This window comes from Myripristis murdjan, chromosome 17, assembly GCF_902150065.1.
Source record: "Myripristis murdjan chromosome 17, fMyrMur1.1, whole genome shotgun sequence".
Classification (NCBI taxonomy): domain Eukaryota; kingdom Metazoa; phylum Chordata; class Actinopteri; order Holocentriformes; family Holocentridae; genus Myripristis; species Myripristis murdjan.
The window spans coordinates 20,148,114-20,161,137 of record NC_043996.1 but is presented as its reverse complement, the minus strand read 5'-3'; the positions used below and the strand labels follow the sequence as shown (position 1 = coordinate 20,161,137).

The following is a 13,024-nucleotide window of genomic DNA, read 5'->3' as shown; positions in this document are numbered from 1 at the left end:
TGAAAAACAGAAAAATGCTTTAATAGAAAGACTCAAAACTAAATGACACAAGAGCATCAATTAATGAGGGAAGTGGAGTGTTATCTTAAGCCATCAATTATTCAGGGTGAACATTAAGCTAGATCAAGACAAAAGCAAGGAAAAGAGAAATCCTGAGACTTTAAAGGAGATGAGTCTCTGTGGTGCCTCCAGACAAGGTGTGTGCACAGGTGCCTCCCAGAAACCCAATAAATCATAACTGAGATCTGCCAACTGAGTATGTTGGGAGTGTATGAAAGAAAGTATGACAAAAAAAATGTACAAGATAAATGATTTGTGTAAACTTTTACTTTCAAGAAAACTAAGTAAAAACACTCAAGTGCACAACAAAAGTTTTCTAAATGTTTCCCATGGAATTTGAGTTGTGATCTGTAACTTCTGATTGGAAGCACTATGTCTGATGACCTGAATTTGATTTGCGTTGTTGCTGGTTTCAGTGTTGTTATCATTGCAGTAAAGACTAACACAGTTTCTTCTTCTTCACAAATTTCACTGAGCCTAACATATTTCAACACAATCAGCAAATCTGGTCAGCAAATTTGACCAGTATAACTACCAGCTACCATCTCATTAACGTCATAATTGTTGCAGCAATTTTGTAATCACAATGGTTTCAAAACAATTTTGTCTGCCCACAATCTGGGCACTCAAATGCGGGATACAGGGCCAATGTAAACAAAGTGTTGCAAATAAAAATGCATTATCAAAACTTACGTGCAAAATACTGCCAGGGGGTGTAGGTTCTCCCATGGTCCACAGAACGCTCTAGCACCCACAGGTCAGGGCGAGGAGAGTTAGCAAACTTGATGAGGACATATGCCACGTGGAAGAGCTACAAAACAAGAGCACAATGGGCAGGGTAAACAAAGAGCAATAACAGCTCTGAATGGATTTTGGCAAAAAGTTGTAGTTTCCTGTGCACCATGAAGTAAGGCCCCAGTCTTGGCAGGCAACTCCAACAATACTCCATTTCCTCTCTTGTGAAAGCCAGAGCACAACAACGTCAACTTGGCTAATCTATCTTTGATACGTTGCAAAGGATCGCCATAGATCGAATGATCTTAACGGGGGTTTAGCCAAGTCAGTGGTGCGTAATTCAACTCATTCAGCTTAACATCAGTGGTTACCATGAGGGCATACTGCACAGCAAAGAATAAACAACTCAACAATATTACATTTGTCAGCATTGAGGCAATAAAAATGGTCCAGGTGCCCTAGTGAAAGACATCAGCTAAGCCCATATGATCCAAGTCTGTTCTTTGAGCCCTCTATCTCATTCTCCCATCAGAAAACACGGGCCATACAAGGACAGAAAATTATACCAGTGATTGTTCCTGCCAACACTAGGCATTCTGTTGCTCTCATGAAGCTCAGTGCACTATGTTTCCACGTCAATTCATCATGATCATCATCATCAAGCCCTAAAAGCGGGTGACTTCAGCTTGACTGATTACGACTGAAAGCTAACTCATCATGGTCAAAGCTCTCTTTGTTGCAGCCTGGCATGGAACGGGCATGGATTGGAATTTACACCCTACGACACGAACCTGCACGTGACACCTGCCGTGTCAACAAAAAGCCTCACCTATATCTAACCACCACACCCCTGTCTTGTTTTCCGAGGCTGTGTTACAATTTATCTCCAAGAAATTTCTTGCTGGCACAGATACTAAAGCAACATTTAGCATATTTGAGAGACAGGATACAGCAGGCATATTTGCAAAGCATGTGATATCTCCCCCTGGGATTGACGTGCTGAATAAAAACTGTTCCTAAAATACAGTGTGTTATTTAAATAAAAGATTCCTCTATAGACAGTCCTATGCAGCGTCTGAAAAGGATGAGGGCAGGCCCACACTAGTCTAACATCTCTCAACGCCTTGTTGAAAGACACCAGCAGGCGTTTGGAACATTCAGGTTTCTGTCTCTCCTTGCATGAGGCTGGGAGCCGTGCTAACACAGATATCAAAGGAAAGCAAAGCAAAGCAAAGCCGCTGCTGTGGAGTCAGGGACTTGTCAACAAGCCTCCACAATTATCTTGAAGGATTGCCCCCCCACACAATCCTGAGAAGTAATGGCCACAAGTTCAAGTAGCTCTTTGGTTGATGGATTGTGAGCTAGGTCAGGGGGCAGCTGGGGAGCTGTCTGGCTTTGTCCTCTGAAAGCTGTCAGCAAAATTGTTAACAAACAACAAAATCATTAGCCTACACATCAAGGGAGGCCCAGCTGGCTATCCTTTAATCAGTTACATCATTGAACAAAACAAAGTTAATTTTTAAATAAATAAATATGAGAGATGTCAGATATGGCTTGAGACAAAATCTTTCTGACCTTAGCATTGCATGGGGTGTGTCCTAAAATTAATCAGAGAACACCTCCACCCACATTGCTACAGGATGCACAAGGGACAAAAAAAGAAGATAAATGTGAGCACACAAACAAGACATGGGCCGCCACCCTGCTAAAAACAGAAGCAAGGCTTTTGCACAGGGTTGAGCTGCCTACTATCAATACACTGGCTCTGCTTAGGAGGAGTGGGAGGAAGTTTGGTTCACACGAGTGGCGATGACGTTAAGCAAGGCCTGGGGGAAGGGAAACAGGAGGAATACGTGGGTAAGGGGGTAAAGACGGTAGGGGTGGCCAGAGACGTGCTGACTGGCATGCGGACCCGTCTCAGATTCCAAACATAGCGTCACATTCCACTTCTCCCCTAATGCCCTCATTGCAGGGCATGCCACTGCTTTCAGGAACCTGTCACAAACAGGCAACGCACAACAGTGAAAATCTCCTCAGCCAGAGAAACACTGCTTGTTAATCGTACAGTTACACATAAAGACAGTAAACCTTCAGTTTCCCAGATACGGCTATACCCAATATCATCTGCATAAAGGAAAGAATCATATGAACATACAGCTTTTAGATCATGAATATAAATAATAAGAATAAAGGCCCTTAAATCCTTCCCTGTGGGACCCCACAAGTAATAGATTTTAGACTACAAAATGTCCCAATAACATTTACCTTTTGATATCAGTCTGCAAGATAAGATTGAACACACTTCCTAGTAATAATAGGTCTGGGCAATCCATCAATATTATGTTGATACTGTGATGTAAGACTGGATATTTTGTAATACTGTTATATAGTGCAAGTGTTGTTTTTTTCCTGGTTTTAAAGGCCACATTACAGTAAAAGGATGGAATTTTCTGACCTTAGCAGACTGTTCTAGCTGTTCTGTGATTTGCCTGTATCTACTTGATTACTATATCCACATTACTAATGATTGTTTTTCAAAAATCGCATGAGTGTAAATATCTTAAGAAATAAATATTGAAACATTATCATCACAATATTGATATCAATGTATTTGGTGAAAGATACTGTGATATTAGATTTTGTCCATATCGCTCAGCCCTAAGGACTAGCACTGAAACCTAAAGCTCTTAATTTATATAACAAGCCACAAAGATCCACTTAATCCAACACCTTTTGAAGGACAAGCATGGTACTCCACATAATTTACCCATGTCAACTTCCTCTCTAATAAAATCAGTTAAGTACAACAGGCATGCTCCAGCTGAATGCAATTTTCTAATGCTAGACTAAAATCCATGCAAAACTAAATAAATGAGGTATTAGCTCAGTGTATATTTTTCTCTATGTTCAAACTGTATTACTAAAAGACTGGCATCAAGCTCATACCCGAGACCTTTCATAACAGGAGGAGACACAACACTCCATCCGATTACAATTGGAAAATTTGCAATGCGAAACATGACGGACCATCAGTGCACATGCTATGAGCCAATCATACTTTAAATATCTGCATAGCTGCACAACTTTGATATTTACAACAGATCATACAAGTAGGGGGGAAACAAAATGACATTCCCACACAAGACAACTGTTAGCTTATGCATCACTATGGAAGTGATACAGGTAAAAATCTAATTTCTGCATTAAATCTCTATGGCTGTGACATGATTATTTAGAGTAAACATAGCAATGACAGGCTGCTGCGACGCATAACGTTGCGATGTTGCTGTATCTTGGGGCTGTGGATAGGACATGCATACAAGTATCATGAAAAATTATTTTTTTCTGTGGCCCTTTTGGAACAATTTTTATCATTCCACATTGTACACAATTTGCCAGTGTCTTTCAATATAAAACGCAAATGACTATACCTATAGCTGAAAGTCAGATGTTGACAACAAGTGTCCCATTTCCTCCTAGGTCTCTGGCTTCTACATTCAACTTAAGCCTGCATTGCTGCTGTTCGCCTGACTGTAGCAATGCCATTTACTGTGGTATCTTCTGACTTGATGCCAGCTACTGAGTGATGCTGAAAAGAATCCTTATGAGACACGACCTGTCACAAAAAGACATATTGGGCCTGTCCTGGCACGGCTTCACTTCACCTCAGGCCTGTCTTTCCATCTCCGGCCTGCCAGTCTAAACACACATACACTTGAATTATGTCCAGTGCCTATTGTTTGGAGGGCGACTGATATATCGTGATGGCATGCAAAGTATACCAGTGCAGGATGCCAGTGGCGTACAAAGACATGAAACAGATTGACAAGCTTGTGGCAGACACACTTGGATAGCACTTCAGCAGAGTGATCCTCAGCCCCTCCCTGCATCTGAAGCCTTGTGCTTTAAAAAAAAAAAAACAGTTGTGCCAGGAGGTTAGTGTTGGCTGTGGGTGGGTGTCAAAAAGGTCAAGGGTTGAGCCGTCACAGGTATGGACTGTTTGACATTGACCCTGTCTGCGTTCCACTCCCTTCTCAAATTCCTCACTGTGACCCCAATAAAAGTGTCACATACACAAGGCATAAAGAATTCAAACCTACTGCGTAAACCTCCAATTATCACAAACAAGGCAGCAGGGCCATCCAAGCCCCCAGTGACCCAACATCATTTTCACCACACGTCTAAACATTTCCCCCTTCCTAAATGCACCAAACTCCAGCTAACTGCATTCTGATCAAGTGAAACTCTCTCTCTCTTTCAGGTGTGCAGCTCCTACACACAAACACACACATATCATCACTCCTTGATTGCTGACCTCTGACATTTCATGCCCAGTGTCTGTGTTTGTGTATGTGTGTGTGATAGCTCAAGCGTGATGTATTTATGCCCTTAAGCATGAACTGCATCGCTGCTGTCTCCACACAGAATTCTTGCTGTAAGTTCACACATGCCTGTGCTTCAGGTGAAGGAGCCAGGCAGTGTTTGACTCACGGAAAAAAAAAAAAATCATACCCTTAGAGCTTAAAAAAAAAAATGCCTGATTGCGTGATGCTTTACCAGTTATTTTCGCTGCTGTGCCTGCCACGTGGATTTGTTCAATCATAATCTCTTTGTGTTGATCAAATGGAGTGGACTGTAAAATGGACTGATTAAGCATTTCTCACAGACTTTTCTATTATAACCTCTGGTTTCTGCAACTACTACTGCTCATTTGTGTAACAGTCTCTGTATGTGGCTTCGCATTTATTCATTGCGCTATGGATATTGGATTGCCCTAATAGCATGTACTATATGCTAGGCAATAAATAGATGACTTATCTAGCATCTTGATTAAATAGGCAGGGATTTAACAAGTGCAATATATCTGCGGTTGAGAAGCAGGTATGTCCTAATCCCAAATTCCAAGTAAAGGGCATTACAGAGCCAAGAGGACTAAATCTAGTGTGTGATCTGAAGCCTGACAGATAGAAGCCATCTGAGTGAGCTGCTGAGAGTCTGCTGTTTGAGCAGAGGAATGTGATGCAAAGGAGACGAGGCATTACCTTCTGCTGGAGTGGATCAGCCCTGCCAGACAGAGCACATTACAGCACAATGGGGTGGAGCAGTTGTAGTCCATTTTGAAACAATGCAATGTACAACTGTTTGTCCATGTGCAACAGGTGGCAGTGGAAGGAGAGCGGGGGTGCAGGAGTGTATTCTCCCTGTCTCCATGGGAAAATAAGCCCCTGTCAACAGAATTAGTGATACCCCACCACCAAAAAAAATAAAAAAATAAATAAATAACTAAAGTAAAATAGCATGTGGGGTTGGCTGCAAGTTACAAGAGCCCTCTAGGTATAATAGGAAACATAAATGCAAGTTTCTACTTGTCAGCAAATTTCTTACTGTGAAAGCTATTGATTGCAGCTGCTACTCAACACTCTGAGTGAGTGCTTTCTGTTTGGACTACAGCATGCTTATTTAGGCGATATTATTACAGGGAGATAAAACGATTACAAAAGCCCAAGAAGCCATGGAGGTTTCAAATTGGGCAATAAAATGATATCTTTTTTTTATTCACAACCACTGAGCTTAGAACTTGCATCATCTACAGAGTGGGAACTGCAATATTGTTTTGATATATTTGCACCACAGATTGTTAATACTGCAATTATTAATGTTATTCTACACTTTAGGGCTTCTTTAACGGTGTATACATTGTGATATACAACTCTGCCAACAGCCGATTGAATCCCCACTTCTGTAAACAACCTCTATATATAATGAGCGGGCAGATGGGTTTAATGCTGTAGGACAGGTGAAAGAGCCCTATCAAAAGGCTCCTCGGAAAACTTGGCACCTGAGTGCGTCAGCGCCTGCGTCAGTAGCCCTGTGACCACTGACCAGCCTTTCTATGTATGAACTGATGGCAAAGGCCTTGAAGAGGTGAACAGATCCAAAGTTAACCCCCGCAAACTTTTCCACATTGAAGCTCCAGATTTAGGAAGCACTGCAGTCCAACAGCGACCCGTGATTTAGTCTCCACGCCAGACTGCTACTGCTAACTAGCACGAGGCAGGCTGCTAGCAGGGTTGTAAATATCTGCTGGGTTGGCCTGGCGCCTCAGGCAGCCCGGCTAAAGACAGGCATTTACATCACCTCTGTCGTCACCATAGCAATAGCTAGGGTCCTGTCTAATAGCCAAATCCCAGTCAGACCATGCCAGCTGCACTCTATACACAAATCTTTGTAACCATAGGGCACATGCCTACGGTAATAAAGATAGCATGTGTATAGGCTACTCCAATATTTCATCAACAATTTCCTTGAACATTAATCTCAATCTGTGTCACTCCACGTTTTGTGAAATACATTTTTAAAACACACTGGAGGGCAAGAGTGCTTCTGAGCAAAGTTCTTGGCTGCTTTCTCAATCTATCTTCAATCGTAACTTATCAGAGATAAATCAACCTCAGGGATAAACCAGCCGTGGGCACTGCAGGCTGTATGCTCTGATGAGGGCTAACAGCTGAAACATGCAAGCATACAGTGGCCTTTTGAGTCATAAGCTCAGGGAAGACCTGATTCATGACTCCATGGAGTGCGGCCTTCTCTCCCTACATCTTCAACAGTTGAGTTCTCATTTACAGTTAACACCAATCCATAGTGCTTCTGACACCTTGCGATATAAGTAAAACACACAGCCTCAAATTAAATCTACAATAGCATGTTGATAGTTTAAGAAATAGGCTTCAAAGGAAGTCCAATAATTAATTTTCATTCATTAATTTTCTATTTGGACCACAAGCAATACAACTGCCTTTGTGAAGAGTGCTCTCACAACAGACAAACACAGAAGCAAAGCTGGCAGTCATATTTAACAGCGCCATGCTTGGTTGCAGTTGAACGTCTGCTCAGCAGGTGAAGTGGTGTCAGCAACAAGGGGAATGTTTTCAGTCTGCGTGCACATGGATTCGTGTTTGTGTGTACTAGTTAAGCACTTTCTCACCACCAAATTACCCCACCTCTCCATTTCTATCCATTTATCCCATGAAAAGAAAAGGCCAGGTCACTTTCAGCAAGGTTTGAAAAGAATCAAACCTTTGTGCACATCTGAGAGCACAGAAAAGATGCCACACAATGCAGCCAAGAAGAATTCTAACACAAAAGGGGGCCACGGGTGCACATAAAACATTCAAATCAACTTCAGTGGGAGGTGAACTCCAGAGAGAGAGTGGATTAAGTGCCAGGGGATTTTTTGCTGCAGACAAAATAGAGTTCATGGAACCTCTGTCTCCCTTGTTGGAGAAAATAAAATAAAAGAATCTAAGATTGCATAATCCACAGGCAGAACCAGAGTCATTATGCTAACATGACCCAGAATAATCTGAAGCTGCTCCACCTTATCACAAAGGCATTCAAAGGATCTTGAAGTTATTAGCAATTCCCATTGAGTGGAGTGCAAGTGCTTCACACCCAGGATCATAGCCCGCTGGGCAAATAACCATCAATATCATGGATAAACACATGATTGCGTTTTCCAATCCCAGCCAATAAAAACACAGCCTAAACTTTCAAAAACATAGGAGAACTCTCACATGAACACCTTAATTAGAGCTTCATTTAAAGCAATAATATCCACCAGGTGCCTGTTAACCACCAATCTGAAGTTTTTCAGTCTCATCAGATGGGAGACAGATAGCTGTAAGCCCTGGCATGTTTGCCTCACATGGTCCACTCTGGGTTCACTCAGGCAGATAAGCATATGCAGTCAGGGCTCCTAAAATACATTCCCCTAAAAAAAAAGGAGTGACTGGCAGGCTGATTCATGGTATAAATGTTTACTAGAACAATAGGTTGCCTCCTGTGTCCTGTAAATAGTTTAACAAGGCAAGGGCAAATAAAAGTAGCCTGTGATTTGGGAGTGGAGAGAAATGTGGCAAACATTTATACTGGGATGGATAGGGAAGCTTTGAGTGCTCTTTGACTTATGAATTGATTTAGCTGAACCAAAAACGAAGGGGATAAAACTATATGAGGTCGACGGCCTAAAGAGAACTTCATTAATCCAGTAAATATCAACTTACAGCCAAACTGGCAAACTTCACTGCTCTGGAAATAAGCAAGCTAAACTCCAACGGGTCCAGCAGCTAAATCTGCTATAAAGCACCCAACAGTAGACCACCAAGGTCATTTCCTAACACAAGGTGGGATTTGTCATGGGTCACGGGTCAAAAGCCAAGAAGTCACAACAACAGGCAGCAGCTAATTTACTTGCAGGTGCCTGCCTAAGACACAAAACGAATGCAGAGTTGATTTCTGGGCTGGAGAGTATTTTGGGAGTTATCTTGTCACAAGAGCACAGCCTTAGTCTAGTTAATTTCGCAGAGACTCCAAGATTCCTGGTAGGTTGGGCCAACATTGAATGTAAATTTTGAATAAAGGTTCTCTTTCCAAGAACGTTCAAACAATTCTCTTCTCATAGTTTTGGGATTAATCCCTCTGAGGAACTATTTTACTTTGAGACAGATTAGTCTAGCATTGCACCAAAGCTTAACCGAGGCAGCCCTACCTTCAAGCTGCTTTGCAGAAGTAACGGAAACAGCTCTGTCAAAAAGAGCCTCTCTCTTTGAACCTTGCCATTAAAACATAAACATCAACTGTGCCTTTATCTAATATATCCGCTGTGAGAGATGGAGATAACGTCAGCGGAGACACCTGCGTTGGCCTTAAAAGAAACCACAGAGCCCATTCAACTGGATCCTGCCCACACATTTCAGTGACTGCATCATCTAGCCTCTGGATTAAAACAAAATCTACAAAGCTATCAAAAGATTCATGCGGAATAATCTCTTTCAAACAACTTGGCATTTCAATCATGCCTTGAAAATGTTGGAACTTGCATTTGTGGGATGGCAGAGAGCAATGCGGCACTCTGGTAGGTCTACCTGATAAATGGAAACTCAAACTTAGGCATAGACCTACTGAAAAACTCAAATTAAAACTGTCACATTGACATGCTCCAGAATTGGAGTATCTTTATCATTTTGTGTGGGCTTTTTCTTTCCATATCTGGACTTTTTTTTCCATCTATTGAGCCGAATGCTTACAAAAGCAGTCGTCTTTTGGCAGTGACTATGACTGCTGAGTTAATAACCCGCAGGTCATGATGCTGCCAGCTCAGAAAGATCTCATTCATAAATCACAAATTTCTGAAAGCTTTCTTCCACTGAAATCACCCATATGCCAGGGATCTTCTACAAGATTTAAATATATTGCTGGAAATACGGACTCACAAGAATTTTTTGTTGTTACTGCAAAAAGATGAGTGGGTAAGTGAGCGCTACAAACAACTATATGACCTCAACTAAGGAGACGGCACGTGAGCGGTGTCTACGGTCTTACTGGTTGCATCAGATGCCATTTGACAGGTGTGTGCGGTCGTGGTTTCGGTGGTGGTGTTGTGGTGGGGAACGGGAGACTGTCTATTGTGTGGTTGGTAGTCTCAGTCAGCGATCTAGCCGTGCCCTTTATAGCACACCATAATACAATAATGCCACTTTCTCAGCTCCCAAATAAACGGAGCATTACCACGTCCATAAAGGCTCTGTGTGTGTCCATGCTCTAGTAAGTGTGGGCTAAATTTAGTGCTCTGGGCTCTTTGCTCAGCTCAGCCTGTATAAAAACAAAAAAAAACGGCACCCATTGTGTTGACACAGTATCCACTGGAAGCATAAAATACAACATTGTATCGCTTTTGTTGTTCTCCATTTGGAGTCTGCCCCAAAACCAGTTCTCTCACTCCTCTCACCCCTGAGGTCCAGGCGTTCACCTACACTCCTCGAATCAGACTTAACATCCTTCTGATCCCTAATCCCGAGACAGAATTCCTCTCTTTCCTCACAGAGGATAATTGAGCGTGAGGTGCAATTTCATGGGCCATGAGCCAAACTCTTGCTGCAGACATACAGGTCATGATGGACGCATATTCGCCATCCACAGGGGCATGAATGTGATTCCTGGCAAGCAGCCAACTGCAGGACATCACTCACATGACCACTGTTACAATGAGGAACCTCAATCCTGAAACTTAAGTATTTAACACCTTCACAAAACATCAGTCAAACACCATTTCTCATACAGTGTTTAAAATTAACCACACATCTCACAAGCATAGCTGAAGTCAGTAAGCAGCTTAACATAGTCAATGCCAAAACACAGCCTTGAAGGAGAATAAAAAATGCAAAAAGAAACAGTAAGGATTCCACACCACCGAAGGCACTCTGCCACCTCACACAAATGACATAATGCATCTCAGCTGCAGATAGAGTGCTGAGGCAGAGAATAGTTTCCTTCAATTCCCTCTGTAACATCCAAGTGTTATATTTTACTGCCACCGCAGAGCAATCATCACTCTCTACATGCACAGCAGGTAAATGGTGGTCCTTGGCTGAGACAGATATGGCAATCTCACCTGCCCAAGGTCCAGGGTGACGTCCACCTCATTGTAGCTAAATCCTCTGGACAGAGGGGGGCTCTGCCACCACCGCTCTGTTCCATCGATGGCGTTGGTCACTGGGTGGGCTTTGTTGGGGTCACTGGAATAGCAGTAGTCACAGAACTGACCCTGCAGGGTGTCAGACAGGTGGCATTTTGAGTAGTATCAGACACACGGAGCCAAATAATCAGCACACATTGCATACACATTTCACATGCCAGCCATAATGGAAAATAATTAACCTGTCACATGTACAAAAAAAATCTGGCAACCACTGATGCAAACCTACACCACATTTTGAACATAAAAGAAAAGCTTGTTCAGGTTACACTACACTGCTGTTCAAACAGTCATGTAGAAAAGCCTGCTGTGGGAATAGGGACCCTTCAGAATCAGCCCCGAGGGGACAAGCCCACTGCTGAAAAGGTTTTTCCTTAAAGAATATTTGGGACTCGACTACAATGGTGTAAAACTATTTTTGGCAGATGTACAGTGCAACTTCGTCAGGGCGGGTAGACTTTTCAGTGTTTCCCGGGGGGCAACACTGGCTCACTTTGCAGCTTGGGCAGCGGTGCAGCAGAAAAAGAAAAAAAAAAAAAAAAAAAAAAAAAACAGAGTGGGACATCTTTATCTAAGAAATAAAACTGCTTACAAAAACTTTCAGTTATAAGTTAAACTGGACGTAACTATTGTTGTATGTGCCTGCGTTTAGGACACTAATTACCCATTACATCGCATGCACACTAGACTGCTCGCCTTTTACGCATAAAGTTTTAGTGAAACTGCGTCAAGTTCCCACTTCACTCTCTTACCTGTATATTTTGAGTAGGAAGTCCAATAGTAGGTCCTCCGACAAGCTTGCAGTATAAATCAGATCTCGGTCTCCCAGATTCATCTTGACCGCAAGTTGCAGAAGCGGAGATCTGTGACCCTTCGGCGAGGTTAAAATACGGAGGACTCAAACTAAACCCCGTAGTTTCGTCAAAAACATTTTGTCCGTCTGCGTCCCCGAAAAGTGATATCGAAAAGGTCAAAAATAGCGCGACGAGATAAGCTCCCCTCATCCCTCTCGCCATGTTCCACATTAGAGATCCGTGTAGATGCTGAGAGCGACCCGCAGCTCGCAGATCGTGTCATCTATAGATCTCCATGAAATGCGCCTATAGGCTGAGCGCGTTGCGCATGAAGCTCTCTCAGAAGAACGACGCGTCCGCTGATGTGCAACTAAGTTTTTAGTTGATTTTCTGCACTTGACGATGTGCTGTGGTCCGACAACATGCTTCCAAATGAATAAAGTCAGCTGCCGGCTGTACTTAACCAAACCGTGTGGCACACAGGGGGTATCAGGTGTCAGGCTGTCAATGGTCAGACCTCGACAGCAACAAGTAATCCAGTGCCTGGGGCCAAAGGTCCCCTCTCGGAGTTTACACAGCGTTTCCCAGTAGTAGCAACTTCAGAAAGCTGTCAAAACAACTCACTTAATGATGGTTTAAAAATAAACCTGGCCACTAAACATCAAAGCATAACATTTTACGCAAGATTGGGCTGATTATCTCTCACTGGGCTATTCTATTGTCTGAAGCAAGGTTCAACATCTCATCTGCTGGCTGCCACTATTGTGCAAACAAATTAAAAAGAAATTAGATGCAATATATTGTCCGCGATGCAATCATCTGATGCTATATGGCACAGGTGACATGCCTATGTACTGTGTGGCTAATGGCAGATACCTCAATATCTCAGAACATCTCA

General features: G+C 42.6%; 1 protein-coding gene across 2 annotated transcripts in view; it reads right to left on the bottom strand.

The window, feature by feature from the left end:
- Positions 1-12,475, bottom strand: part of LOC115375320 (laminin subunit alpha-3-like) — a 63,706-nt gene extending 51,231 nt beyond the window's left edge. Inside the window, exons 1-3 of one of the 2 annotated variants that reach the window (XM_030074737.1) lie at positions 12,085-12,475; positions 11,249-11,401; positions 754-871 (exon numbers count right to left, since the gene is read on the bottom strand). In XM_030074737.1, the coding sequence (XP_029930597.1) occupies positions 754-871; positions 11,249-11,401; positions 12,085-12,357 (544 nt within the window). In that variant the 5' untranslated portion in view covers positions 12,358-12,475. The remainder of the gene's footprint in view (positions 1-753; positions 872-11,248; positions 11,402-12,084) is intronic. The other variant, XM_030074738.1, reaches the window with a different exon arrangement.
- Positions 12,476-13,024: the final 549 nt, after the last annotated feature.